At 42.7% G+C, this 26,879-nt stretch overlaps 1 protein-coding gene and 1 long non-coding RNA gene across 4 annotated transcripts in view; one reads left to right on the forward strand and one right to left on the reverse strand.

Moving 5' to 3' along the window:
• The window catches only part of KIAA0319L (KIAA0319 like), a 58,448-nt gene that overhangs the window by 22,505 nt on the left and 9,064 nt on the right, over positions 1 to 26,879 (forward strand). For both annotated transcript variants that reach the window (XM_083625444.1, XM_083625445.1), the window contains exons 4-16: positions 2,363 to 2,636; positions 5,414 to 5,515; positions 7,082 to 7,179; positions 7,707 to 7,794; positions 10,580 to 10,672; positions 11,687 to 11,819; positions 15,120 to 15,348; positions 17,266 to 17,389; positions 19,748 to 19,880; positions 20,849 to 20,997; positions 22,908 to 23,059; positions 23,959 to 24,097; positions 26,276 to 26,435. In XM_083625444.1, coding sequence (XP_083481570.1) covers positions 2,363 to 2,636; positions 5,414 to 5,515; positions 7,082 to 7,179; positions 7,707 to 7,794; positions 10,580 to 10,672; positions 11,687 to 11,819; positions 15,120 to 15,348; positions 17,266 to 17,389; positions 19,748 to 19,880; positions 20,849 to 20,997; positions 22,908 to 23,059; positions 23,959 to 24,097; positions 26,276 to 26,435 — 1,874 coding nt within the window. The remainder of the gene's footprint in view (positions 1 to 2,362; positions 2,637 to 5,413; positions 5,516 to 7,081; positions 7,180 to 7,706; positions 7,795 to 10,579; positions 10,673 to 11,686; positions 11,820 to 15,119; positions 15,349 to 17,265; positions 17,390 to 19,747; positions 19,881 to 20,848; positions 20,998 to 22,907; positions 23,060 to 23,958; positions 24,098 to 26,275; positions 26,436 to 26,879) is intronic.
• LOC310767979 overlaps positions 1 to 26,879 on the reverse strand; it is a 65,090-nt gene that overhangs the window by 14,091 nt on the left and 24,120 nt on the right. The gene's annotated exons all lie outside the window — the stretch shown is intronic.

Raw genomic sequence — 26,879 nt, forward strand, 5'->3', positions numbered from 1 at the left:
CCTTGGCCAGTGTTTGCTTGCCTTGGTTACCGATCATATTTGCTGCATTTGCAAATTTAGGTCCTGTGACTTCTGCAGAGTGATCAGAGTTCAATATTGTATTAGAACGTGACCCCCTGCCCCTGAAAACATAGGGATTGACACAGAAGGCTGTTCATCAGCAGAATATGTGGAGGAACCAAGAGGGAAGAAACCAGAATTTGCCAGTAACAAACCTTTGGATTTTGAGAACTGTTTCATAACGGTTACTTATGAAAAGGTTGCACATATTAAAAATGTATGTGCCTGTGTCTATTTCTAGACTATTGATGGGCAAACTGCGCTCCCTGTCTTGAATTGGCTCAGTGCAAGCTTTCTTGGTGATTGTCCTGAAACAGATGTCTGTTTTAAGAGAGTTCCAGATAGTTAGCACATGTGCAGTGATGGTGCTGTGCAGTGTGCACACAGTTGTATATGACATCCTGAGAAATGTAGTTTGATCTCTCTTGCTGTGCCCATTGAACATCAGCTATTGTGGAAAGGCCTCTCAATCTCCCACTAAAAAAAACCAACACCATGCAGGAGAAGAGAGGGATTGGGGTCTGGATGGGGAGGCAACCACCACATAAAATCTTTGAAAGAAATAATTGAGATAATTGATTTACACAATTAGAGAAGTTGCTTGCCAACATGAGCCTGCTTGTTGATTTGATGATTTGATCACATAGTTCACAACAGTAAATGAGAGTTCATTGCATATGAGGCTGCAGTGTTGAAAGAACTTATTTTCATATGCCTTCAAAGCAACTGGCTTTGTAGTTTTGCAACAATCAACAAGAGTTTCATTGAGAGTCATGAGTTAACATTGAATAAAGTTAGTGTACATTGTGGTTTGGGGCACTTGGTCTCCGGGATGTACACCTTCAGAATCTCGTTTAACATTCCATTCCAGAGAATAACTTCTTGAGGAAACAAGGCTTGATCCAAAATGATATGAACATTACCAGCCTATCAAATTCATATACTAAACCAGATAACTAGTGCTGTCACCAACATTTCATAATCCAGATTGACTCAGTCCAATAGTCTCCAGTGGTCTCTCTCTCCATCTATGAATTGAATGTGCGTTTTGATCATCCCTTTAAATTCAGCTGGTACCACATCTTGAACAGAACAGCACTGCAACCCAAAATTATTTCATAACTGGGGCCCTGAGCCCAGAGTTCAAATCCAGAGCTTTATGTGCTGGTACTCACATTCCCAAATTACATAACATACATGATAACAGAAGTCATGAATTTCTCGCCCTTAGCTTGACCTTTTAAGTATTCCCATTTGACTGTGCCACAAGAAAGAGTGCTGTTATATTTTTGTTTGTTATGAAAATCAAGTCCAGGTTGTTGATATTTCTGTGTGCTGTGATTTAAATGTTCATCTTATGCTATACAAAGATCAACTGAGGAAAATATGTAGCATATACAGATAAGCCCAGTTAAAGCTGAAATGTCTGGTTCTGGCTGCCTCAGGCTACCCACCGGAATGAGGAGGGCCTGGGGAAGGAATTTTCTTATGAAAGAAAGGAAATTGTTTTCGTCTGTCCCCTTGTCTTGTTTACACTGGTCTGATTAGTCTTTCACGGCACTCAAAAGTGGGAGAATTTTATAAGTGAGCAAAATGGGCTTGTCACCCAAGTTCTTGACCATAAAGCCAGAAATTCTGTTTGCACAATGTGCTCCTTTTGAACAGCATCTGAAATCCAGTTCTCTCATGTTGCAGAGGCTGTTACATCTGCATAATCCTATCGGGTTTTTTTGCCATTCATGCCTATTATTATTATTATTTGCACCCTTCACCAGCAAGTCCCAAGGCAGGTTACAACAATTTAAAACACACCTCTCAGGCACACAAAGGCCAGGATAAAGCGTTAGCTGAAAACTGTATAGTGAAGGTGTGACATGCACCTCTGTAGGGAAGGAATTTTACAATTTAGAGCAGGGGTCAGCAACCTTTTTCAGCCGTGCGCTGGTCCACCGTCCCTCAGACCATGTGGTGGGCTGGACTATATTTTTTGGGGGGGAAATGAAACATGCAATTTGTGCATGTATGTGCACCCCCAGCTGTTTCTAGCCAAACATGTTTTTCTCACGTGATATGACACATACATTAATAATGAATATTACTACTACTACTACTACTACTACTACTACTACTACTACATCATTTTCCCTACTCTTCCTCTGAATGGGGCCTTGAATGGGGTGAAATTTCTGACAGAGTTGGGGAAATTTTCATGACTGGTGATGATAAGAGTTAGGTTATAAATGCCATTTTGGATGTTGTGGTCAGTAAATGCTTTCTCACGTTCCTTTCTTGCTTTCACTAGGCCCCTGCTGGAGCCTCCACTTCAGAACCCTCTCTGGCAGCTACATTCCCCAGTCCTGTTGCAAACGCTGAGAAAGTCGAGCCATCCAACAACACTTCTACCCAGCCTTTCTCGTTGGAGGATGCTGTTCCAACTTCTAGCAGTCTTCATGGGAAGGGTATGGGGGAAACGCAGCTGGTTACTTCTGTTCCAACTGGCGCCCCCACCAATGATAGTAATCCTGTAGTCCCAACAAACCCTGCTGTGCAACCCAGCACTGCTGCCCCAACGCCAGGTAAGAGCAACTGTCAGCTGAGGAGATGTTGTAAGCCTGCCTTTAAATGCTACTGGCATAGTTCCACAATCTCAGCTCTTGATCTGACTGTTCATTTGCCAAATGTTTTGACAGAAGTTTTCTTCTAGTGCTTGTTTAAAACATCACATCTTGCTATCTTAGTTCGGAAGAGGAAAAAAAACCTTTTGGTGATATTGTACAAAATCTAGGAACGTATCATTCTGGTTTTGCACTTTTCCACAGCTACTCTTTTGTGTTGTGCATTGCTTGATTAAGTGAAATAAACCTTTTACAGTGCTTGGCCTCAGATGAGAAATAATTACAAAAAACTATATACAGCTGCCTTTTCTGGGACCCACCTCTAACTTCAACCTTCAGTTTGAGATCTGCTTTTAATTTTTACATTTTACATCTCTGTTTTCTACATTCCCATTCCAACTTTGTCATTCTCCTTGTCTGGCAGCCTGGCTGGGACTTTCATACCAACAGCTGATGGCTAAGCCCCCAGAAGCATCAATTTCAGATTTCTCCCTTCCGCACACCTGTGCTGTGCCTGGTTCTCTTTTGCACCCAGTTTCTGTCAATCAGCAGCAAACAAAACAAAGCTCTTTTAAAAAAGAAAGAAAAGAAAAGAAAATGGTGGCTGCTGGTACCACTCAACTGTGCTCATCATTATAATAATTAGCGTTTATATAACACATTTCAAGTATTCAAAGAACTTCACACTCATTTATCTCATGAACCTTTGTAACAGTCCTGTAAAGGAGGCCAGTCCTCTTCTCCTCAGGTGGAGTGTGTGTGACTGTGTGGCTTGCTTAAAGTCACCTAGTGGGTTTGTGGTTGAGGTGAGGTTATTTTGCAACTCTCAGTCTTGGCCTCTTCTCCAAATGTATTTCGCGGGAAGGGCTCATGCTTTGTATACAGAAGGCTCCAGGTTCCACCCCTTGTATCTCCAGGTAGGACTGGGGAAAAAGCTTTTGTCTGAACGCTAGAGAGTCACTGTCATGCAGTGTAGACCAGTGGTGGGGAACTGGTGGCCCTCCAGATGTTGTTGCACACCTGTTATTGGTCATGCTGGCAGGACTGATGGGAGCTGCAGTCCAACGTCTGAAGGGCCACAGAATCCCTAGCACTAGTTTGGGCAATACTGAGTTTGCAGGACTAGTGTTCTAACTCTATATATGGTCTATGGTCATATATGTTCTTCTCCCCTCTCTGTTTTTTAAATAGATACTTCTGAAGGTGTTCTACTGTTCCATATCCCCCTCCCTTATTCTGAAGCTGAAGTGCCATTTCATTTTTGTTGTATGTTTGTTGCAAGGGGGCAATGAAGGGCTGGTCTGTTTGAGAAGAACTGGAGTGCTTTTAAAATTGAAACAAAGCATAAAGATCAGTTTCAGTGATACCACCCCATATGCAAAGGTACAACAAGTACCAGAGAGTTAAATTTTATGGGATCTGCATACTTACTTGGACCTTAAAATGCTTCTCTGTTTCCAGCTCAGAATAGTGCAAATTCTTGCTATGTTTGCAAAAGGCTAAGCTTACAGTTGAATAAATAGAGGCTCTTGTCCCTCTCAGTTTGAGAAAGAGCAGCTAAATTGTCTCCTGAAACATATCTGATTCAGCTCTTCTCATCTCTACTGCACCTGGCTGACATCTCCCTTCAGTACAGAGCACAAAGTGCATGTTGAATTTTCCAGAAAGATAGCAAAGAGTTTAATTTCTGTATGATTCTGTTGGTTTGTATTCACTTTCAGTTTAAAATCTCAAATGGCATCTAAGTTTAAAGGATGGGATGTTATAGTTCAATAATTTGTAGCTTGTTATTTCTAAAGCTTTGCAACTAAGGGCTTGTGGTGCACTTTGATTGTGAGACGTGGGATGATTTCTGCAAGCAATTTCTGTGCCCGGGGTTATTACGCACAGCTTGCTTCTCATCAAAAACATGCATTTCCGTATTCCAGGCTCCAGAATATTGAAAACTGCTGTAGTTAATTGAGTAGCATATGACTCATTCACACAATGGCCCCTTTTGGATGTAACAGGTTTAAAACTATTGGTTAGCATGGCATGCACAACAAGCAGCAGCAGCAGCAACCCTTAAACTTAGTGTGGGTGAGGGAAGATTGGAAGCTTTCACTTCTGGTTTAAAACAAACCAGAGTTTCTCATTGTATCCAAATGGGTTGGGGTGGAGGACTCTAGTTTGTTCAAACATATCAGGATCAAGCCATACTTTAAACAAACCGGTTTAGACATAATCAGTGCTTTTTTTCTGGGGGGAAGCGGGGGATACATGCCCCTAAACATTTTGTGAATCTAAGTTTGGCTTCATTGAGGGGCAGTATTTCAATATGAGTAGGAAAATGAGAGTACCCCTAACCTTTTTTTTTTTTTTTAAGAAAAAAGCACTGGGCATAATGAGACGCTCTGGTTAGTTCAGAATGGAAAGTGGATGCTTTTGATCTCCTCCTTACAGTCATGCCTTGCTGCATCTCTGTGCTTTTTAAAATGAATACATACTTCTCAACGTGTTCTACTCTCTCATGCTTTCCCCTTCTTTTTGAAGTGACAATGTCATATCCTTTTTGTACAACAAAATGGCTGTTGCAAGGAGGAAATGAAGGGCTGGCCTGCATGCAAAGTTCAACCATGAGTTACCATCACATCCAAACAGAGCCAATACTTCTTCCACAAGCATCTGGGTATATGAATGGAAAATGTAACATGTGAAATGGCCTTGTCTTTTAATTTTTAATTCTCTCTCTCTTACAGTTATTAAGAAACTGGCAGTTTCTGCTGGAGACAGTGTTGAAGTGACACTGCCAAAGAATGAAGTGGAGCTGAATGCATACGTCTTGCCTCCACCACCTAAAGGTAGAACCCAGGGGGCTATGGCACATAGTATGTGGTAGCAAACCTGAGTTTGCCACCTTGTTAGTTTTGCTGGAAGAGATGTATGCTCTTTTAATGACAGCTCAAGATAGGTGATGAAGCTGGAAACGCTCAGTTAATCAACAGGTAAAGCCTGGTAATCAATAGGTAAAGCCTGCATGGCAGGAAGAAGTTCATCTGGGCTAACTCCAAGATACACTGGCCAGTTCTGAGCCAGTTGTGTGTACACAGCCTCCACACACTGAATTCCGCTTTGAACAGCTTTTGATATACCCTGAGAGTGCAAATATTTACAAGAGTCCAGGGGAGGCTCTTTCCTGAGCAGAGATGGTTGCTTAGATGGGCATAGAAATGACTCAGCTGTATATATTTTGGGTGCCAACTGTTACCATTTTGTGAGAGGGATTAAAGCACATGCCAAATTAAGTTTTCACAATTAAGGTGGAATAAGTGCTCTGTTGCCCTGGCATAACAAATCCACTTTTAAAAATAGTTTTGCAGTTAAGTAAGTGCAAAATACACTGAAAAATGTGGGATGAATGAATTATTAATGGGAAGATGTGTAAACTCCCCAAAAGCAAATCAGAATGAATACAGGATGAATGGTCATTTTCATATAACTATCCTGTAAACAAATCAGAGTACATGCTCAACAGACACAGTCTAACTACCATGTTATCTTTGTAGAAGTAAATCAGGAGTAAAGCTACATAAACAGGTCATCTGGAAGAGCTCTGTAAATACTGTTATATATATTTGGTGTTAATTTCATTTTATTTATAAATAAATTTCCTTGCAAATAGAAATATAGATGGTCAGTTGGAATAAGCAAAAATTTCCAGCCCGCTAAATAAGCATGTTATGTTGGTGGAAGTGTGCAGTGGTGAAGCTGCATGCTCTGCTACCGGGGGTGGAGAGCAGTCGGGGGCATGGTGCGCATCCTGGGGGCATGGCACACATTCTGGGGGCATGGCACTCGACACGCTCGGGGGGGTGCAGCGCGTGTCCGGGCGGGGCGCCACAATGGCACCCTACCAGAATAGTGGTGCCGGGGGTGGTCCGCACCCCTGTTCCTCTGCCAGTGGAAGTGTGCGTTTTATTTTGCAGTATTTGATACATGGCTTACACTTCAAGGGTTTTTTGGATGGGATGTTTTAAGTGTATAGTCTCCCTTCTTTAATTCTCATGCAGTTAATTAGATTTCATATAGCAGGATATTCTTATATTTTACTTTCCCACTCTGCAGTGATGGTATGGACATTCTTTCCCAAGATTTAGTATGACATATTCTGGCCATAATCAGTATGAAAAGATTTCATTTTTTGTTTTTCAAATCTCAGCTTATATGAGTATTCCTTTCTATTGCATCAGTTTCACTCCCAATATGTGCTGGACCACCACATGTGGATATAACACAATTTAGTATTTTGAAGTGACATTAGTTTTAATCTTCAATATATGGCTTAAGCTTCTGAGCTGCTTTGATCTTCTCATTCAGTTTCTTTTGATAGTGGGCTCTTCTAACCTCTGGTTTGTTTGTTTGTTTAGGGACTAGCTACTCCTATGACTGGAGGCTGATCACACACCCCACTGACTATAGTGGAGAGATGGAAGGACAGCACTCACAGATTCTCAAGTTATCCAAGGTGAATCTCTTGCTTTTTGGCAACTCTTAAATCTAAAATTTCAGTTGCAGGCTTTTGCACTGTCGTGCTGCAAGGTTAGGGGAAGCAAATGTTACAGTGTGTAACATATATATGTACTGAAGCTGCTTTATGCTGTCAGACCATTGGCCCATCTAACTACATATTGTCTGACTCTGAGTGGTTCTCTGGGGTGTCAGGTACAATGAAACTGTTAGAGGCTTTGAGTTCACATCCTCTCCTTGCTTTTGTTGCGTTGCTGAGTCCACAGTAGACAAAAAAAAATAAAATATCCCCACTTCCACCTGAGCACAAGGCCCAGGTAATGCAGGATGTTAGGGTCCAAATAGAGAAGGGATTTATTCTCTTCTGAGCAGATGGCATCAATGGCTCATGTCTCTCATAATTCAGTATATGTCAGTTGCTTGCTGTGAGGTACTAACATCATTGTGGTGGTCTAATTTAGGGGTGGGAACAGGTAGACACAGCCTTGCCCATGTCTAATATGCCCTGTTCATTTTCTTTGCTAGCTTACAGTTGGCCTGTACGAATTCAATGTGATAGTAGATGGTGATAATGCTCATGGAGAAGGAATGGTGAATGTGACAGTTAAACCAGGTATGCTTAGCAGATACATTTACAGCTTGTAGGTTATATGTTTCCTGTTTTAAAAAGCAATTTCCACAAAAGCTTGAGATGGTAGACAGCTGGGGGGGGTGTTAATGAAAATAACTGCAAGTTCTCCAGGGAGAAATTTTGGCTAAATTTGCAGTGGGAGGGAGGTGTTGGGTGAAACAGAATGTGAAAAACCATTCACTAACTTTTGCCTTGTTTTATGGTGGGTGGCAGCATCAGGAGTGCTCTTCTTAGTGGCTGTCATTTTCTTTCCTGCTTGGCATAGCTTTGTGATTAGGCACACCTAACTAATTCACACTTCCCAAAACAAATTGTGATCCAAAATGGGGCCAAATTGTGAGCCAGAATTTGCTCCAAATTTGGTTGCTACTACCAAGGCTGGTCATAGCTAATATTTTTTGGAAGGTCATAGGATAGAAGCATTGTTCATTTGCCCTTATGTACCCATTTGGTCCTGTCCCCTCCACCCACAGTACTGTTATCTCTGGCTATACAAGTTTTTCTTCTATTTCAGTGCACTTAAGACTGCAAAACCAGGGAACTGAGAAAGCAGGATATTTGTGCACAGGAGTCCACAAATGTTTGACTCAGTGGAGGCTAGTCCATTAGGGCAAGTGTGGCACTGTCCCACCAACCTCTGCCTGGTTCAGTCCGGGGCCACCATGTCTGCTTCTTATTTACAACCAGTCCTAGTGGCAGCAGTGGCAGTCAGCTTCCTTCTCCTTAGTCTCAATGTTTATTTTCATTTTATTTACTTATTGTGTTTATTTGTTTCTTTTTCAAAAAATGAAACAAAGCACTCAGAGCGATGCAAAAGGGTAAAACAGCCTAAAATACACAAGTATCTCTCTCTTTTTCTCTCTCTCTCTCACACACACAAATCCAACTTCACCCCACTGAGATATAAGCAGAAAGTTAATATCTAAGGGCCAGGGTGAATAAAAATGCTTTCGCCTGGTGCCTAAAATAGCTAGAGGTGGTGCCAGGAGTGGGTGGTTGTTCCTACCCGTTAAAGGATGTTGAATGGCTTATAGTCCAAATTCACATCTTCCTATCCTTCACCTAGGAAACGTTGGGTACAACAGGTGTGTGGGTGTGTATTGTCAGCAAATCTAGAAACTTGGTGTTTGTCACTTGGCCATTTCCCCATTAATGCCAGGGTTGCCTCTCTGCCTGCCAGTTTGCAATTTCCACCAGACAATGAAGTCGTTGCTCACCAGTGCCTCTGCTATCAGTGCTTACCTGATATGACCAAATTCAGTCTGGGTGCTTTCCCCTCCCAACAGATGAACAGTGCCATGATAGCATAGCCCAAGCCAGATGCTGCAAACATAGCAGGAGGCCTTGATCGTTAAGAACCATTGATCTAGCACACTAGTCTTCAATTGGCAGGTCGGGACCCATTAGTGGGTTGTGGCCTGATCCAAGGTGGGTCACAACAGGAGCACTACCACCATGCAAATGAAAGATTAAAAAATGGGTCTCCCAATGCATGTTTGAGTTAAAAGCAGGTCCTGTGTCTGAAATGGTTTGAGATATTTGATCTAGTAGAATAGTAGATGATCCTTGGAAGGATTAGCAGCCAGGTGCTGCTGCTCCCCTCCCCTCCCAGGGAGTGGTAGGAATACCTTTACCAACACTGTTTCCTTCAGAATGTCACAATGGCATATAAACAAAGATGAGAATGGCCATCCAAGTAAAAGAGCCTGTATTTCACCAGCCATAGATCTCCTCTTGGATCCTCTTTGTCCATGAAAAGGGAGGAAGTAGGCCTAATGGCTTCTAATAGCCAGTGATTGACTTCTAGAATGGAAAGTACCAAGATTCAGGTCTCTGCTGACTAAGATACCCCTTTTCTCCCTCATTCCTGTTGTGTGAGAGCTGGTTTTGATTCCTCAGTGGCAAGAAAGGCAAACTATGTACAGTGGTACCTCTGGATGCGAACGGGATCCGTTCCAGAGCCCTGTTCGCATCCTAAAGCGAACGCAACCCGCATTTGCGGGTCGCGATTTGCTGCTTCTGCGCATGCGCGTGACGTCATTTTGAGCGGCGAAACCTGGAAGTAACACGTTTTGTTGCTTCTGGGTTGCTGCGGAGCGCAACCTGAAAACGCTTAACCTGAAGCAACTTTAACCTGAGGTATGACTGTATTACTATTCTTGGCATAGTTATTCCTCCAAATACCACTAGGTGCTGCTAGCAGGGCTTAATATGTTCCAAGGTTCCTCAGAGCTCTGTACTGTAGCAATAGAAGGAAGGTAGTGACTTCTATTGATCGTGTGGAAAGTGCCACTTCCTGTAAGCACTCAAAGCGCTTCACCGGCTATATATCTGTGATCCTTACAATAATCCTGTAAAATAAGTTAGTGGTATTATTTCCATATTGGAAACAGGAAAGTTGAGGCTCAGTGAGCTCGCTTGCCTAAAGTCACCTTTAGTCTTAACCGTTTTAACCACAAGTTCAATAATATATTAATATGTACAATTTAATATGTACAATTTATGTAGTTGTTTGCGAGTGTTCAAAGTGCTTCTTGTTTATTGTTTTATAATCCTTATCCCATGTTGCAAATTGAAAAGATGTGGAGTAGTTGCTGAGGTTGGGAGAGACCATCTTTCCTTAAGGCCATTTAGTGAGTTCATGGCAGAGGTGAGGTTTGAGCCCTGGACTTCCTGATTCACAGCTCCATCTCTTAGCTACAATGCTGCAGTTGACTAGGATGGGAACTTTCTATGGTGGCTGTAATAGTTCTGTTTTTCATCGCAGAGCCTCGAGTGAATCAGCCCCCTGTGGCCATTGTGTTACCCCAGTTCCTGGAGATCTCACTACCAACTACCTCAACAGTCATTGATGGCAGCCGTAAGTACCTACTAAAACTAGTGCAATCTATTCCTGCAGGCCTCAGATAAAAGTCATGGAGGAGACCGAGTGAGACTGTCTATTAAGGAACGGGATTCTAGCGGAATGTGGCTGATGTATCATTAGGATCAGTTCAAATCATGCACTGACTGTTGATCAATTTGTGGGCACATGTAGATTTGTAGCTACTGGTCTTCACTGCCAAATGCATTAGTTAAACTAGGGCAGCCCCAACTCAGTACAAGGAAAACATCTGCTCACTGGACTTGTTTAAACATATAAAGCTGCTCCACACAGAATCAGCCTTCTGGTCCCTTTAGCTCAGGGCTGGGGTATGTTTTTCAGCTCAAGATCTGCATTCCCTTCTGATAACCTTCTGGGGGGCCACATGCCAGGGTGGGCAGAGCTAGAGGCAAAAATAAGCAGAGCAATAGATGTGTGTTTTTCCTTTGTACAGTTGGCTAGCCCGCCCGCCCCCAGACCAGCAAGAAGCAGTTTTAGAATTCAGTGACACATTCTAGCAGAGCAAACTCAAGGAGAGTGCAAAGCCGCTCTAGTGAGGGGGTGGCAGAGGAGGGGGCCAGATAGAGAGGCTTGGAAGGCCACGTTTGGCCCCCCCAGCGTGAGGTTTCCCACCCCTACTTTGGCTTATTATTGTATTACTGATAGTGGCTCCCCAGAATCTCAGCCCTTCTACCTGAGATGTTTTTTGTTGAAGTGATGTGGGATAGACTCTGGGACCTTTACATTAATGGTGCATGGATTCTACCAGTGTGTTCATTCCTAGTTTCATTCAGCAATCCCATTTCTGGGGACTATCATTCATATTTTAAATACTCTTTCTTTTATCACATGGCACATTAAGCATAGCTTGACAGTTTAAAAATAAAATTAACTCTTGTCCCTTGTGAAAGTTGCTATACTGGTAGTATGGCCTTAAGCTACTTTGTAAATAGATTTTAATTCCTCCTGAACTTACTGGGAATGTGGCTTTATCTGTCTTCATTGAATCAGACAGTACTGATGATGACAAAATAGTCAGTTACCACTGGGAAGAACTGAAGGGGCCTCTACGGGAGGAGAAGGTATCGGCAGACACTGCGATTCTGAAACTGACCAATCTGGTGCCAGGAAATTACACGTTCAGGTAAGACAAAGAACTTGGGGTCATACCTTTGGTTTGGATTTTCTAGTTCTAAAGCATAAGATAGATGACACAAACCAATTAATGAAATCATCCCTTGGTATGTTAAACAGCTAGATAATCCTTTGTTCACGCGAGCCAAGGAAAACAGTGTATCAGCTAACAATTTACAAAACAAACCAGCAACAACTTTTTGCTACCTAGTCACATTTTATAGTTTCCCTGACCGTGGAGGTTGAGGTTATTGCTATATTCATAAAATTGTAATCTCCCAATTTAAACTGTTATGTGTGACTAGATAGCTAATGTGAAGGGTGGGGGGGGGAGAATAGTGGAAGGAATGCATGTGTCATAGAGCAGAGCTTATTTTGCCCCCAGCTCTAAACCATTTTTTTCACCCTCATTATAAAAATAGGATTTGGCATATAACTATTGAATATGTCACTGTGATTTTTAGTCGGGGATAAAAGGTTCAGGAATAAATTGATTATTCTAAGGCCCATCTGAAAATGAATATATTGGGTAAGGATATCTTTAGATGAGTTTCCTTTATAAAAGGTTCAAGGTAGCTCAAGAAGAGTTCTCCTGTAATAATTCAATTTTCTTTTGGTTTAGTGTAGCCGACCTCAGCTTTATAGTTATGGAATGAGGGTGATTCTGTGTGTGTCTGCCATTTGCTTCATAGTTGAAATATTCAGTAGGTTTAAAAATGAAATTGTATTTGCTAAGCCTAGCAAAAAAATCTTTTTTAGTATCCTCCATGGTTAAACTGTGTCTCTCAGCTTTGTGTTCTCTCCCTGGGAATTGGGGATCCAGTAAAGTGCTTCATCCTCATTCACACAAGTTTTTTGGGTACCCAGAGAGTAAATTGTGGTTGAGTTGGTCCTCCCCAATCCCCCTGCTGCCACACTAGCCAGAACTAAGCTGTGGTTTGGCTTAGTGTTATGTGTGAATCTGAGCTTGCGTTTTGCCTTCTCTAAACAAATCACAAGTGCTCAGCCTTGGTTACTGCTTGTGTTTTGGTTGGGAGCAAGACAAAGCAAGAGCTAAGGTGTGCATGTAATGCTCATCCAAACCATGGCTTAGCCCTGGGTTGTGCAGCAGCAGGAAGACCTGGAGAAGGGAAAAGCAGCTGCGAGTTTCCTTCTGGGTATCCACACACCTGCTTGTCCTTGCTAAGCCAGTGTGGCTTAGCATTATGTGTGAACTGGGTTCTTTCTGCCTCTAAAGGTCTGTTTCCTCGGTTGCTTTACCAATGACTTTAAATAATTAATGACTTGCACAGCCCCTATTACAAGCCTGTTTTTAGAAGGGGAAGAAGTTGGGAGTGTGCTGTGCAGCAAATGATCCAAATTCTGGTTGTAAAGATTTTTGTGCTTTTACTTGCAAAGTCTGCACGTGCATTTGATTATCTCAGTTGCTAAGCGCTCTCTCTCTCTCTCTCTCTCTCTCTCTCTCTCTCTCTCTCTCTCTCTCTCTCCTGAGGAAAAGAGTTTTGTTAATGCATTTAGAGAGTCTTTTAAACAGATATTTTGGCTTCAACAGTGAATACCAGCTTTTAAATTGTTTTAATTGCAAGCAGGACTGTGGGTAGCCTCATTCTATTATTTTTTTATGTTTTTCCAGCTTGCAGATCTTGTATGGGTGACATTTGATGAGAGCAATTACAGAACCCACTAGCATATAATATGAAATTGTCTGAACTGTAAATTATGTGTTTCCCTCCTGTCCACACACCCCCAGCATATTATGACAGGCTATTCATGCATATTGACCTTATCAGCAGTAATGAGGCCAGGAGAGATACACATATGAAGTTGTCAGACTGTTGGTCCATCTAGCGCTGCACTGCATACTTTGACCTGAGATCCTTTTAACTGCAGAGCTCGATGCTCATCCTGATTGGGACCCACTAGACACAAAGCATGGGCTCTACTACTAACCTATGGCCCTTATAAAGAGAGCTTCTGGATGTGGGTCTTTAGTGTTACCATTGCTGCTTCAGTTCCAAGCCTTTTCCTTGCCATGTGGCTCCAACCTCCCTTTTCCCCCATCTGTAAATGGAAATAAATGACAGAGGGACTCTGGAAATGTTCGTCACACAGTTGGCTAATTAACAGTGCTTTCCCAAGGAGCACTTAATACTTTACTGTAAGGCCACTTCTGATACAGTATGTTAGAGGTAAACAAAAGGAAGTACAGAGAAAACAACTTGGCCTGTGTAACTCATTGCCACAAGATGTTGTGATGATATCCATTAGCATACATGGTTTTTTAAAAAAGGGTTCAGTTGATTCATTAAATAGGAGCTACTAAATGTGAATGGCAGAAGACTTTTCAGAGGCAGAATACTTCCCACAGTCAGACTTCAGCAATAATGGGATAGATACAGCCATTCTTTGTTTTTGTGAACTTGCCTAAAGCACACTAGGCAGACAAAATGCAGTTTATTGATCTTAGCCATTGCCTAAGAGAGAGCTGGTTACACTCATCACTTGATCCCTGGCACATGTGAATGGGTTGCCTCAGATATAAACCACACATATAACTTTCAGTTCACCGGCTTTTTTCAATGTAATGAATTCATAATTTCAGCCACTAGTTATCCTGTGTAGAGAAATTTTATTATGTCATGTGTGTTTTTGCCTGAATAATTTCTCCACGTGAAAACAGGCTCTTCAGAAAAGCAAAAAAATGATATGTCTAATCATTTTTTAAAAAATACAGTATTTGAAAAAAAGTACATTATTCTTACATGTGTAGAACCAGTGCTCTGTCAAAAATAGGTTACTATTGGTGAATTAATTCTCAACTCAGCAAGAGTGAAAGAACAAGATTTTTAAAAATAGACTTTTTGGGTCTGTTTGACACAGCTTTGAGTTTATTTATTAAAGGTGATTTCTATACCACTTTATAAAATAATATTTTAAGGTATATGGCAAAATAAAATACACAAACATTACAAAAATCTACAATAAAACCATTATTATTTGTGAATAGACTTTGAGTCTGTAAATGTGTATCTGGCATTTTGATTTCTTTATTTTCTTGTTATAAATACAGATGTGTTTGAATATAGCTTTAGTTGCATGTTGTACATTTGTTTAAAATAGCATCACATTTTCATATTTGCATGTTTCCCTCCTAGTTGTTCCAGGCATCCGTCTCCCCCCCCCCCCAACTTTATACATATTCAGCTTAAACCATTACTTTTCCTTCCCTTTCATTTCGGGCCATTGGCTCCCTTTGAGTTTTTCCCTTTCTGTCCTGATCTTTGAATTCTCTTCCTACCTTCCTCTTCAGCCTCACTGTGGTGGACTCGGATGGTGCCAGCAACTCCACCACTGCCAGCCTGACTGTGAACAAAGCAGTGGATTACCCACCCGTAGCGAATGCAGGCCCTAACCAAGTTATCACTCTGCCGCAAAACTCCATCACCCTCTATGGGAACCAGAGCACAGATGACCACGGCATTGTCAGCTATGAATGGTCCCTCAGCCCCAGCAGCAAAGGGAAAGTGGTAGAGATGCAGGTAAGATCTCGGGGCTCTGTCTTAAGTTCATGTAAATCAATTTGTTCATTCACTGTAAACACCTCTGACCCAACAATTACTTATCTAATCAGCATTTAAAAAATACAGCGTGTGTGTTCAAATATTGCACACCTAGTAATTTTGTGAGGGCATGTCCCTTCTGTCATGTCTGGCAGCTAATTTTGTTGCTGAGCTTAATTTACTGTATGCGCTTTGGGTACATGCTCTTTCTATGTGTCATTTATTAAGTTCTGTTGGATTTCTAGTATTATCCTTCTAGCCCACAGCAGTCATCAAAAAGCCCACACACAGGACATGAGGGCAGTAGCACTCTCCCACCTGTGTCCCCCAGTATCTGAGATTCAGGAGCATGCTGCCTTTGATCCTGGAGGTGTTATGTAGACATTATGACTAGTAGTTCTTAGCATTCTTCTCGGTCAGTTTGTCTAATCTCCCTTTTCCAACCAGGCAGCCACAACTTGTGGCAGCGATTTCCCTATCTGCTGTGTAAAAATAAATAAATGCATTTGTATAATTTGCTTATATCACACTCTTCAAAGTCGCTTACAGTAAAACAATATTCCTGATTCCTGCATTGCAGGGGGTTTGACTAGTTGTCCCTCGGGGTCCCTTCCAACTCTACAATTCTATGAAGAGTCAGTTTGGTGTAGTGGTTTGCATGTTGGACTAAGACCTGGGAGACTAGGGTTCAAATCCCCATTTGTCCAGCATCATGCCGGGCCCCTTCACTGCCTCTCAGCCTAACCTACCTCACAGGGTTGTTGTGGGGATTAAACGGGGGGGGGGGGGGGAGGAACCACATACACCACCTGCAGCTCCCTGGAGAAGAAGGTAGAGGAGAATTGCAATCAATAAATAAACAAAGTGGGCACAAAAGTGTGATTAAAAGTTGTAACTGCTTTTCTAAACCCAAGCAGTGAAGAAGCAATGCCAGTGTCCTGGCCTGGAGTTCCAGAGGCAAGAGGCTGCCACAGAAAACGCTGTTTTGCATATTGGCACCTTAATAGCTGAGGGGGCAGTGAAGAGCTCAATTCTTAGACAGGATTGTATGGTGGATTGTAGTCCTTCATTAGATGATCCAGGGCTCCAGTATTACAAAAAAGGGAGGGCAAACTCCCTTAGCCAGCATGGTGCCTTCCAGATGTTGGTGGGCTACAACTCTCACTGGCCATGCTGACTAGGACTCATGGGAGTTGTAGTTCAGCATCATCGGGGGGGGGGAGCCATGTTGGCTATCTGTGCCCCATACAGTCATACCTCGGGTTAAAGTTGCTTCAGGTTGAGAGTTTTTGGGTTGCACTCCGCTGTGACCTGGAAGTAACGTAACGTAGCACGTTACTTCCGGGTTTCGCCGCTCGCGCATGCACAGACACTCAAAATGACGTTGCGTGCATGTGCAGAAGCGGCAAATCGCGGCATGCGCAGATGCGGGTTTCGTTCGCTTCAGGATGCGAACGGGGCTCTGGAAAAGATCCCGTTTGCATCCAGAGGTACCACTGTATTGACTTTCCCCTGGTTCTGCATGACCTACACATCTCTCTCTTGTCCCATCTTTTGTTTTTTCAAAACCAAAAAAACCCCAAGCATCTCAAGGTGGATAAATTACTGGATGGTTCCGAGGCATGATTGGAGGGCACATAATACAGCAACCTTGTGGAAATCAACCACATCTGGGGCTGGTCAGTAGCTAGATAGGAGACCACAAGCACATGCCTCATGTATCCTCTTAGTAATTTTATTTATTTCACAAAATGTATAAACCACTTGAATGTTTAAAAAACTCCACCTGAAACTGGTTTATATAACTTTGCAATGAGTGGTGCATTTCTTAAGCCTCCTTTTATTTTCTTTCTTTGTGAATGGGGACTTAAATTCTTGGTATTTGTTGTTTCCAAGGGAGTGAGGACTTCAACTCTGCAGCTCTCTGCAATGCGTGAAGGTGACTACACCTACCTGCTGACGGTGACGGATTCTGCAGGCCACCAGTCCACTGCTGAGGTCACAGTGATTGTGCAACCCGGTACGCTTAATAAGGGTTTTTGTGTGTACAACTCCCCCCATTAAATATGAGAAGCCCATATTTGGCATTAATATATATGGGACCAGGGTTAGGGGGGGTGAAGAGATAGTAGCTGCATACACAAACATTTAAAGCACATGACTCCCCCCAAAAATAATAATCCTGAGAACTGTAGTTTACCCATCAAAGAGATATAGTTTCCAGACCCCTTAACAAACCCTTAACAAAGTTCCCAGGATTATTTGGGAGAAGTCATGTGTTTTAAATATATGGTTTATGTGCAGCCAGTGTGTGGGGCTGGTGGAGAGCAGCTGGTTTTCTCTTGAACCTAGATAAATGTCTGGTAGCTAATCATGTCCAACACTGGGACAATCTGAAAATAAGCCAGCTGCTCTTCTAGACAAGCCATGTTCCAGACAAAGGAACATATTTATAGGTACCATTGATTTCAACCATTGAGACCAATGGGTACTCCAAAGCATGTAACTTTGGATCATTCCCTTTTCTTTTTTTTGGTAAAGCCTATTTTCCCCAAATAGCAGTGCCACCCACTCCCTTCAATTTCAAACACAGCTTGCTGTACAGCACAGATAATTGCTATTCAGGAAAAAGCAAAAAGTCAAAGGCTCTGCTGGACCAAGCAGAAAGCTAGTCTTGCAGTTTTCTGGATTGTATGCCCTTTGATTTGTGTGGTGCTATGAAAATGTCAGCCTGATTTCTGAGTCCTGTGAGCTCACATTTTGTGAAGAGACACAAACCTATTGTCAAACTAATCCAGAATGGAAGACACTGCAATTTTTAAGCTGGGGGGAATCTCTTGTGGTTAAGATCTCCACCGCCCCATGTTTTAACTACATTTCCTGCTTAATCTGATTCCTTAAACACTGTTTGAATCTGGCAGACAGCATATAATTCTGTGGCCCACTCACATTCTTTTAATCATTGACAATGCTGTTGCATATGCATTGGCCCTTAGTGTGTGAAGAGTGTTAGGATGCTTCCAAGCAAGTGGTTGCTAGTACTACCTAATCCAGGTATGGGGAACCCCTGACCTTCCAGCTGCTCCTCAGCTGCAACTCCCATCAGCCCCAGCAAGCATGCCCAGTGGCTAGGGTTGACAGGAGTTGTAATTCAGTAACACCTGGAGATTCCCCATGCCTGGCCTAATAATTGCTCTTCTGTTGTAAGCTTTCTGTTTGACTTCCCTTAGTAATGTTTTATTTTCAAATCTTTAAGATAATGTTTTATCTTAAACCGCTTTGATATTTTTTTTCTTAAAAATATAAAGCGGTCTAGAAAGCAAATGAGGAAATAAATAAATAAGCTACAAACACAATTGTAATTGGATTCCTATAGTTTGTGAGCTGTGCATCTCCCTATGTTCCATCCACACTACTTGGTGTGATGAAGCCATGTAGATGGACAAAGGACTGTTTAGTTGAGTATGCAGGGTTGTTATGTTGTGTGGTTGGTTTGGTTTTTTTCTTTTCATTTTTCTGCTAAGCCTTTCTTATTTAGGCTCTACTGTGTCAGTACTTTAATGTGTCAGTACTTTTAAGGCTAAAAATTATCTTAATGCTAATTAAATGTGTTGGAGCAGGGACACTGCTAAAACAATGTTGATCACAATATTTTGAAGTTAATCTTGTACCAAAATTCTTTTTCATTAATGTGGATGGATAGATTGTTTTAGTGCAGCTTAAAAAATAAACATGCTGCTAAAATGACACTGACTGAAAAGCTAATAGTGAAGATTTAACAAAGTATGAACGCATGGCAGTAGGTTTTCCAGCCTGATATGTTATTGCCAAAGTCAAAACTACACCCATTAAAAAAAACAACCCTGAAGGATTTCACTGAGGCAGTCTATGCCTGTAGAGATTTTGGTGCTCTTGTAATCTTGGTACACACACTGATTAGATTTCCTGAAGTCTGAAAAAAAGATAGTAAAAGTACGGGAGAAACACAGGACAATAACAATATCTCATATATGCCTCATAGAAAATGAGTGAACAAAGCATGGCATTTCCAGGGTACCCTTCTAGTGTGGGAACGTCCTTGGTTTTGTTTTACTGAGGGTTTATGAAGGGTTTGTAGCTCAGAGGTTAACACAGGTCCCAGGTTTAGTTCCCAATCTCTGTGATTAAAGGCTCTCAGGTAGAAGCTGGAGAATGCCCCTGCCTGACATCCTGCAGAGCTGTTTCCAATCAGCGGAGGTAACACTGGGCTAGATGGACTTGCTTCAAGGCTGCTTTGTATATTCATGTGAACTATGCTTGTCTGTCACCTTCCACATAAGCATCCAGTTCATTTCAAGAGTGCCTTCATATCTCTCTCATTTTGTGATCTTTTGCTCAGAAAACAATAAGCCTCCCAAGGCAGATGCTGGTCCAGACAAAGAACTAACTCTTCCTGTGGACAGCACCACTCTGGATGGCAGCAAGAGCTCAGATGATCAGAAGATTGCATCCTTCCTTTGGGAAAAAACACGGTACATTTCTCTGTCTCCCTCTTGCATACACATGACCTTGCACATGATAATGCAGAACTATGCTGTATCATACCCTAACATGCATAGTGCATGTAGAATCTTAAAAAACAAAACAAAACCACTATTATCCAGGCCAGCCTAACCCAGCCGGCAGTAGCTGTGCCTCCTTAGGATGGGAGAATTCAAGGGCTCCCAACTAATCAAATTGGGGCGGGGGGGGGGAGGAATTGTGCCCCCGCCTAGTTTTCCTATTTACACCTCATTTCCCCTGTATTCCATACAAGTGAATAGGGGGAAAGCTTTTTCATTCCATTCACTTGTATGGAATAGAGAAGAGGGGCTGTAATCAGGAACAGGAATGGAATAATCTCTCAATTTCAGTTTGCTCGTTTTCCCACGTTTCTTCAGCAAGTTGTGAAATTTCGTTTTTTAAAAAAATCCTCATGAAACTAAAGCTAAATCCTCAGTATTTTAGCATGAATTTCCCCCTTAAAAACCACATTTTTGCATACAGTTTTGCATTTTTGTATGTTACTTTCACTAGTATATTGATTTTTATGCATACTGTCCTCTAATATTTGCATTTTTGTGAACATTCTTTGGTTTGAGAACTAGGTTGCAAAATTTGAATGTCTGCGGATTTTGATGGATGTCTGTGTTTCAGTTCTCATATTGTTTTGGAAAGTGTGAATTGGACAGATTTGGCATTACATGAGAACTGAATCAAATTTCTCCTCCAAACCTAGTCAGGAAAACCCCTGAAGAGAAAGCAGTACCCTATCCCTGTAATATACAACAAGATACAGGAAAGAATAAAAAAATGCTTTGCCTACAGCACAAATTATCTTGGCCTAGCCCAGTGCACCTGGGAGCCTAGCATCTTGGCAGAGTGTTCAAAGAATATTCCTCTTCTTTTCTGTGCAAAAGTTTGACATCTGCATGCTGATTCTTTTGGGGCTTTTTGCCAGGGGCCCAGATGGTGTGAAACTGGAAAATGCCAACAGCAGCATCGCCACAGTCACTGGGCTTGAGGTCGGGACGTACGAATTCACGCTGACTGTCAAAGATGAGCGGAACTTGCAGAGCCAGAGCTCCGTTAACGTCATTGTCAAGGAAGGTGGGTAGCTGGAGGGCCTTTGGCTAAGAAGGCTCCATGTAAGGAAGCTCTTCTATTCATTGCAATCCCTTGGTGATGAAACAGAAGGTAATATGGTCTGGGGTGATAAGCAGTGGTGGAGTAGGACGAGGGAGACATGGGCTGAAATTCCTTCTTGCGCCAGAAAGCTTACAGGGTGGTGATGGGTCAGTAACCATATCTCAGCCTTCCCCAACCTGTTACAACTCCCATCAGCCCCAAACAGCATGGCTCTGCTGGCTGGAGTGATGGGTTGCAGTCCAAAACATCTTGAGAGCAACATGTTGGCCAAGGCAGGGCTAGCTCAACCTCACTGGATTGTTGTGAGGTTGTTGTGTAATAGCCCTTGTTTAGCCCCCTGAGCAACTTGACAAACATGCAGGAGAACATTATTCTTGTTCTCCCTCTTCAGTCAGTCTTGGATTCCATCACTGCCCAAACCATGTGTCTCTGTCTCTCCAAACGGCCAGATGATCCCATTTTTTTCCTGGGGCTTTCTGTGAGAGAATGAAATCCAAGCACTAATGCCTGTTAAAATGCTTCTACTGTTCACTTGCAAAATCAAGCTTTTGAAAAGAGGCTCTACAGAAATAAAAGAGCTCTACCTGAAGGCTTCAGGAAGTTGATCATAATTGCCCGTCATTATTACTCATTGCTCCTTCACTACATTTCAGTGTATTAAAATCTGGTTTTTATCTTGGTTATTCCCATGACAACCCTGTGAGGTATGGTACAAATCTCCAGCCTGAAGCACACTTGGTTCTGTCATGCCTACATCCACTTCTCCCAGCACTTAAGCGGCAGGAAGCCTGAATCATTGAGCCATGTGATGCATTTGAACTTCCCTGCTATGCAGGTGAAGGTGGGCAGTCAGATGAATGTAAGAAGAATCCTGCTGGATCAGACGGAAGGCCCACCTAGTCCTGCTCTCTTGTCACACAGTGGCCGGCTTGATGCCTGTGGGAAGCCCACAAGCAGTACATGAGCATCATAGCACTTTCCCATTCATGTTCACCAGCAAATGGTATCCAGAGGCATGCTGCCTCTAATCCTGCAGGTACCATATAGTAATAATGACTGGTAGCCATTGATTATCCTCCAGGAATTTGTCTGATCCCCTTTTGAAGTCACCCAAGCTAGTAGCTGTCGCTCAGTCTTGTAGCAAGTTCTGTCTTTTAACCATACATTGTGCAAAGTTCTTCCTTTTGTCTGTCCTGATCTTGCAGCTTCCTTGGATGTGTGTGGGGTGATATAAGTATCTTCATTTCAAGGTTCAGGGTATCCTGAGGAAGGCCTCAGATGTGGGACAGGGGCCTGTAGTGTGAGTGGAGCTCTGGAGAAAATAGACAGAGGTGGCTTGCATAAGCAGAACTCAACTCATATGCAAGCTGTTGTTGTTTAGTCGTTTAGTCGTGTCCGACTCTTCGTGACCCAATGGACCAGAGCACGCCAGGCACTCCTGTCTTCCACTGCCTCCCGCAGTTTGGCCAAACTCATGCGCATATGCAAGCTACCTCCACCTAATTTCAGCCAATTTACCACTCTCAGCATAGATCCCTGCCTTGCATGCTGAGCCTTTCAGAGGGCACTGCCATCCCTCAGCAGAGGGCAGGAAAGGGAGGAGAGCTGGAGGAGATGGAGAATTGCCCCTATGCAATAAACACATACAGTCCATTGCACTTTGCTAAAGACAACCCAGTGGGCTACACAGCAGGACTTCTGACCTGGATTTCCCAACCAGGTCACCTGGTATTATTATATTCTTCATCAAACATAACTAAGTGATTAGAATTGCTAAAGAAGAATTAGTCAACTTTTCCTAAGTTATGGATAGGTTACAGTTTGCTGAAGCTCCTTTGTATTCTGATCCTTTGTCCTCATTTCATACTCAGAGATCAATAAGCCACCCACAGCAAAGATAGCTGGGAACGTTGTCATCACCCTTCCTACCAACACAGCAGAGCTTGATGGCTCCAGATCCACAGATGACAAAGGAATTGTCGCCTTCCTTTGGACTCGGGATGACGTCAGCCCTGCGGCTGGGGTGAGTAATGCTGCTATCTATTCTGCAGTGTTTACTTGTGTGCAAGTGACTCATCGAATTTTAGTGAAGCTTGGAAAGTGCTACATGAGTTACTGCACTCAGCCAAGAAGAGGGAGACCGTCCAATGTACTGAATTTTCTTTTTCTTCAGGGCCTTCTTAAATCTTTCTAAGACCAGTTACACAGAGGTGCTTTTTGGAGCAAAATGCCACAGGGGAAAGCATGTTAGTTTATTATAGCAAATGCAAAGAAAGGGTTGGTATAATGGGAGCTATGCCTCTGAAGTGCACTCAGTTTTGACTTAATTTTAAACCTCTTCTTCTGACTCATGAACCTTTGAAATGTCCCTGATTTTTTCACTATACCAACAAGTGTGTCTTGTGACTAGGACTGCATGGTCTTCAAAATTCTGAATTTTGCTGCATGTTCTTAGAGTTCAGATGTTGAAAGTCAAGATAGTCTCAGTGCTCCAAACGCTAGTGATTCCTTCAAAGTCCTGGTTACAAAAGGGTATCTAGAAGAAGATGGCTTTTCTCTTAAGCTGTTGGCTAAAAAATCAGCCTAGCTTGCTTCTAACTTTCCTCTGCCTACAGGAATCTGGGACTGTTACAGTGAGGGAGGGTGTGAAATGTTTCAGGAAAATGCAGCTCTAAAAGAGGTCACCCTAGACCAGATGTGGGAACCTGTGGCCCTCCAGATGTTGGTAGACACCAACTCACATCAGCCCCAGCCAGCATGGTTAAGGAAGATGGGAGTTGGAGTCCAGTAACATATAGGAGGCTATAGGTTTCATACTCCTCCCCTAGGTCTCCCTGGGACCCTGCACTTCTGATATATTCCCTTGTATTTCACAGGATTGCAAGGTGCATCATCACCCTTGTATGTTTTTGTTAAATGCAGGAGGTGTTAAATAACTCAGACCACCATGCGGTGCTGTTCCTCTCCAACCTGGTGGAGGGGACATATTCATTCCATCTCAAAGTGACTGACGCCAAAGGGGAGAGTGATATGGACAGAGCCACAGTGGAAGTAAAACCTGGTGAGCTACAAATACACAGGCACACACACTCACATGTACTTGATCTTCTGGAAGAGAAACTATTGCTAATTAATCATAATATTTAGCATTTATATGCACACTTTTAAAAATTTTCATTTATTGGTTTTCAATAATATATGCACATTCCCTTCGTGTTCAGAGCACTTCACAAACAGTACCGTAGTAATAATGGCCTACATATTGTAAAGATTATAACTCCCTATTGTAAATGTGGAGATGGAGATGGAGAAGGGGGGCATACATAAGCCCTCCTTAATGGATGAAGTGAGATTTGGACTGAGGACTTCCTAGTAGGGATGCGGGCGTTGGTTTGGATGTGAAACTACCTTACTCTCACTCTCACTTCTTGAAACAGTATGTGATTGTGAACCAAAATGCAACTATTCTTCAAAATTCACACTTCTCCGTATTTTGTGAATTTTGTACAAAAAAACCCACATGATTGGGAATATTGCTTGCAAAAATGTGTGTATTCAGAGAAATGCACACTAAAATGCTGACACATATTTGGGATGACTTTTTAAGAAAGCAAACTGAGGGTAAATTGACTGGTCCTCCCATCCCTACTTCCCAGCTCACCCTCTTAGACCTTACTTTACACCAGCTTTCTGGACTAAGGCCCTGTATCAGTCTGATTACATGAGAAGTATGATTGATCTTGTACAAGTTTACTCAGAAGTAAATTCTGTTGTTAGACATGCAGTATACAGTGGTGCCCCGCAAGACGAACGCCTCGCAAGACGAAAAACCCGCTAGACGAAAGGGTTTTCCATTTTGGAGGCGCTTCGCAAAACGAATTTCCCTATGGGCTTCCTTCGCAAGACGAAAGCCCATAGGGAAATCTCCAGGACAGCGGGGAAGCGCAGCGCGTCTTCCCCACTGTCCTCGGACCTCCTCCGAAGGCTGGCGGTGGGGCGGAGAGACCTCCTCCCGCCGCCAGCCTTCGGAAGGCTCCTCCGAAGGCTGGCGGTGGGGCGGAGAGACCTCCCCGTGCCAGCCTTCGGATGGGTGTCCTGAAGACTTGCGGTGGGAGGAGGGTTTTCCTTCCCACCGCCAACATTCAGAATGCTGTTCTGAATGTTGGCGGTGGGGAGGAAAAACCCTCCTCCCACCGCAAGCCCCGGGAACAGAGGAGAAGCGCTGCGCGCCTTCCCCTCTGTTCCCGTACCTGTCCTGAAGGCTTGCGGTGGGGAGAAAAGCCCTTCTCCGCACCGCCAGCCTGGCAAGCGGTCTCCATAGGAACGCATTAATTGATTTTCAATGCATTCCTATGGGAAACCGTGCTTCGCAAGACGAAAAACTCGCAAGAAGAAAAAACTTGTGGAACGAATTAATTTCGTCTTGCGAGGCACCACTGTACTGGTTAAACAATACCAGATCCCTCTATAGCTTCATATATGGCTCTCTTTATTTACATCTGTTGATATCTTTTTTATAATCTTTTTTATTGATTTTTGAAAATATAAACATACAGCATAAAACAATACAAAATCCAAATATCAATATTACTCTGAATCTCCTGACTTTCCCCTATCCCTTCCATGGGTCCTTTTAATTATATTTTCAACTGCATATCAGTACTTCTCCAATTTTCCATCTTCCTAAGCTTACATCTGATGATATCTTTACACAGTTGTAAGAACTGGAATCCCGTTTGTAATTGGATGCAGTAATAATTGTTGCAATACATGCATGGGAAAAGTTTTGTGACTGCCTAACACTGAGAAAATGGGTGTAGTATCTGTGATACACTTTTTTCAATAGCCAGAGGGTGGTATTAACAAAGACCTTTTTTGAGATAAGATTTGGAGGGCAGGTGTTAAGCAGAATCTGATGGGGAGCATCAGGAAATGGAAGAATTTGGGGGGGAGGGGCAAGAGGTCAGGAGCTGGTTCAGCATGTGATTATAAAACAGTCTAGTTGCTAGAAGCTGTGCTCTTCTCTTGGAGTTTTTCCAAAGGCTGAATCTCTTGGATGCTCTGCACAACCTGTCTATTTGGGTTGGCTTCTGTGCCAAGCTGGGGATGCAAGGATTCACACAGCATGTACATTTGCTCATATTTCTATTTGAATAAATGTAGTTGGGAATGGGGCAAGCCAAAATTTTCAAATCAGCTGGAATTCATCAGTGAGATGGTACTTATGCATTCTTTTCAGATCCAAGGAAGAACAACCTTGTGGAGATGATACTAGATGTGAATGTCAGCCAGCTGACAGAACGGCAGAAGGGCATGTTTATCCGTCAGATAGCGGTTTTGCTGGGAGTCCTGGATTCAGACATCATCGTACAAAAGATTCAGCCTTACACAGAGGAGAGGTAGGAGACCATGGAGAGGATCTTAACCGAGACAACCTAGTTGTACCCTAGAAGGCACCACTTGCAATTTGCTCATTTAAAAACAGACATAGGAAAGTGATAAAACACAGCACTCCCTTTCTGAGCTGGGTGCTGGCGGTTGATTTTCAAGATTGAAATATTTTGTGGATAAGTTTGTGTGCACTTGTATTCATATGGTTCCTTGAAAAATATTCATTCATAATGAGAATTTCATGGTGTGTACAGACATAGATAGAATGCACTCACTGTATGTCTCATGTTAACTTCTCCACATTATCAAGCTCAGAGGAAACCTGCTTTTCCCCAGGTTTGCAGCAGAAGCTGGGTTTGAACAGTGCTGGTTCTCTGGCCTTTGTATCTGCCATGAAGCCACCACTCCTCTCTCCCCATCCTCCCCCACTTTCTTAGAACAGTAAAACAGTA

Source organism: Podarcis filfolensis, assembly GCF_964270895.1.
Source record: "Podarcis filfolensis genome assembly, chromosome: 8".
Classification (NCBI taxonomy): Eukaryota; Metazoa; Chordata; class Lepidosauria; order Squamata; family Lacertidae; genus Podarcis; species Podarcis filfolensis.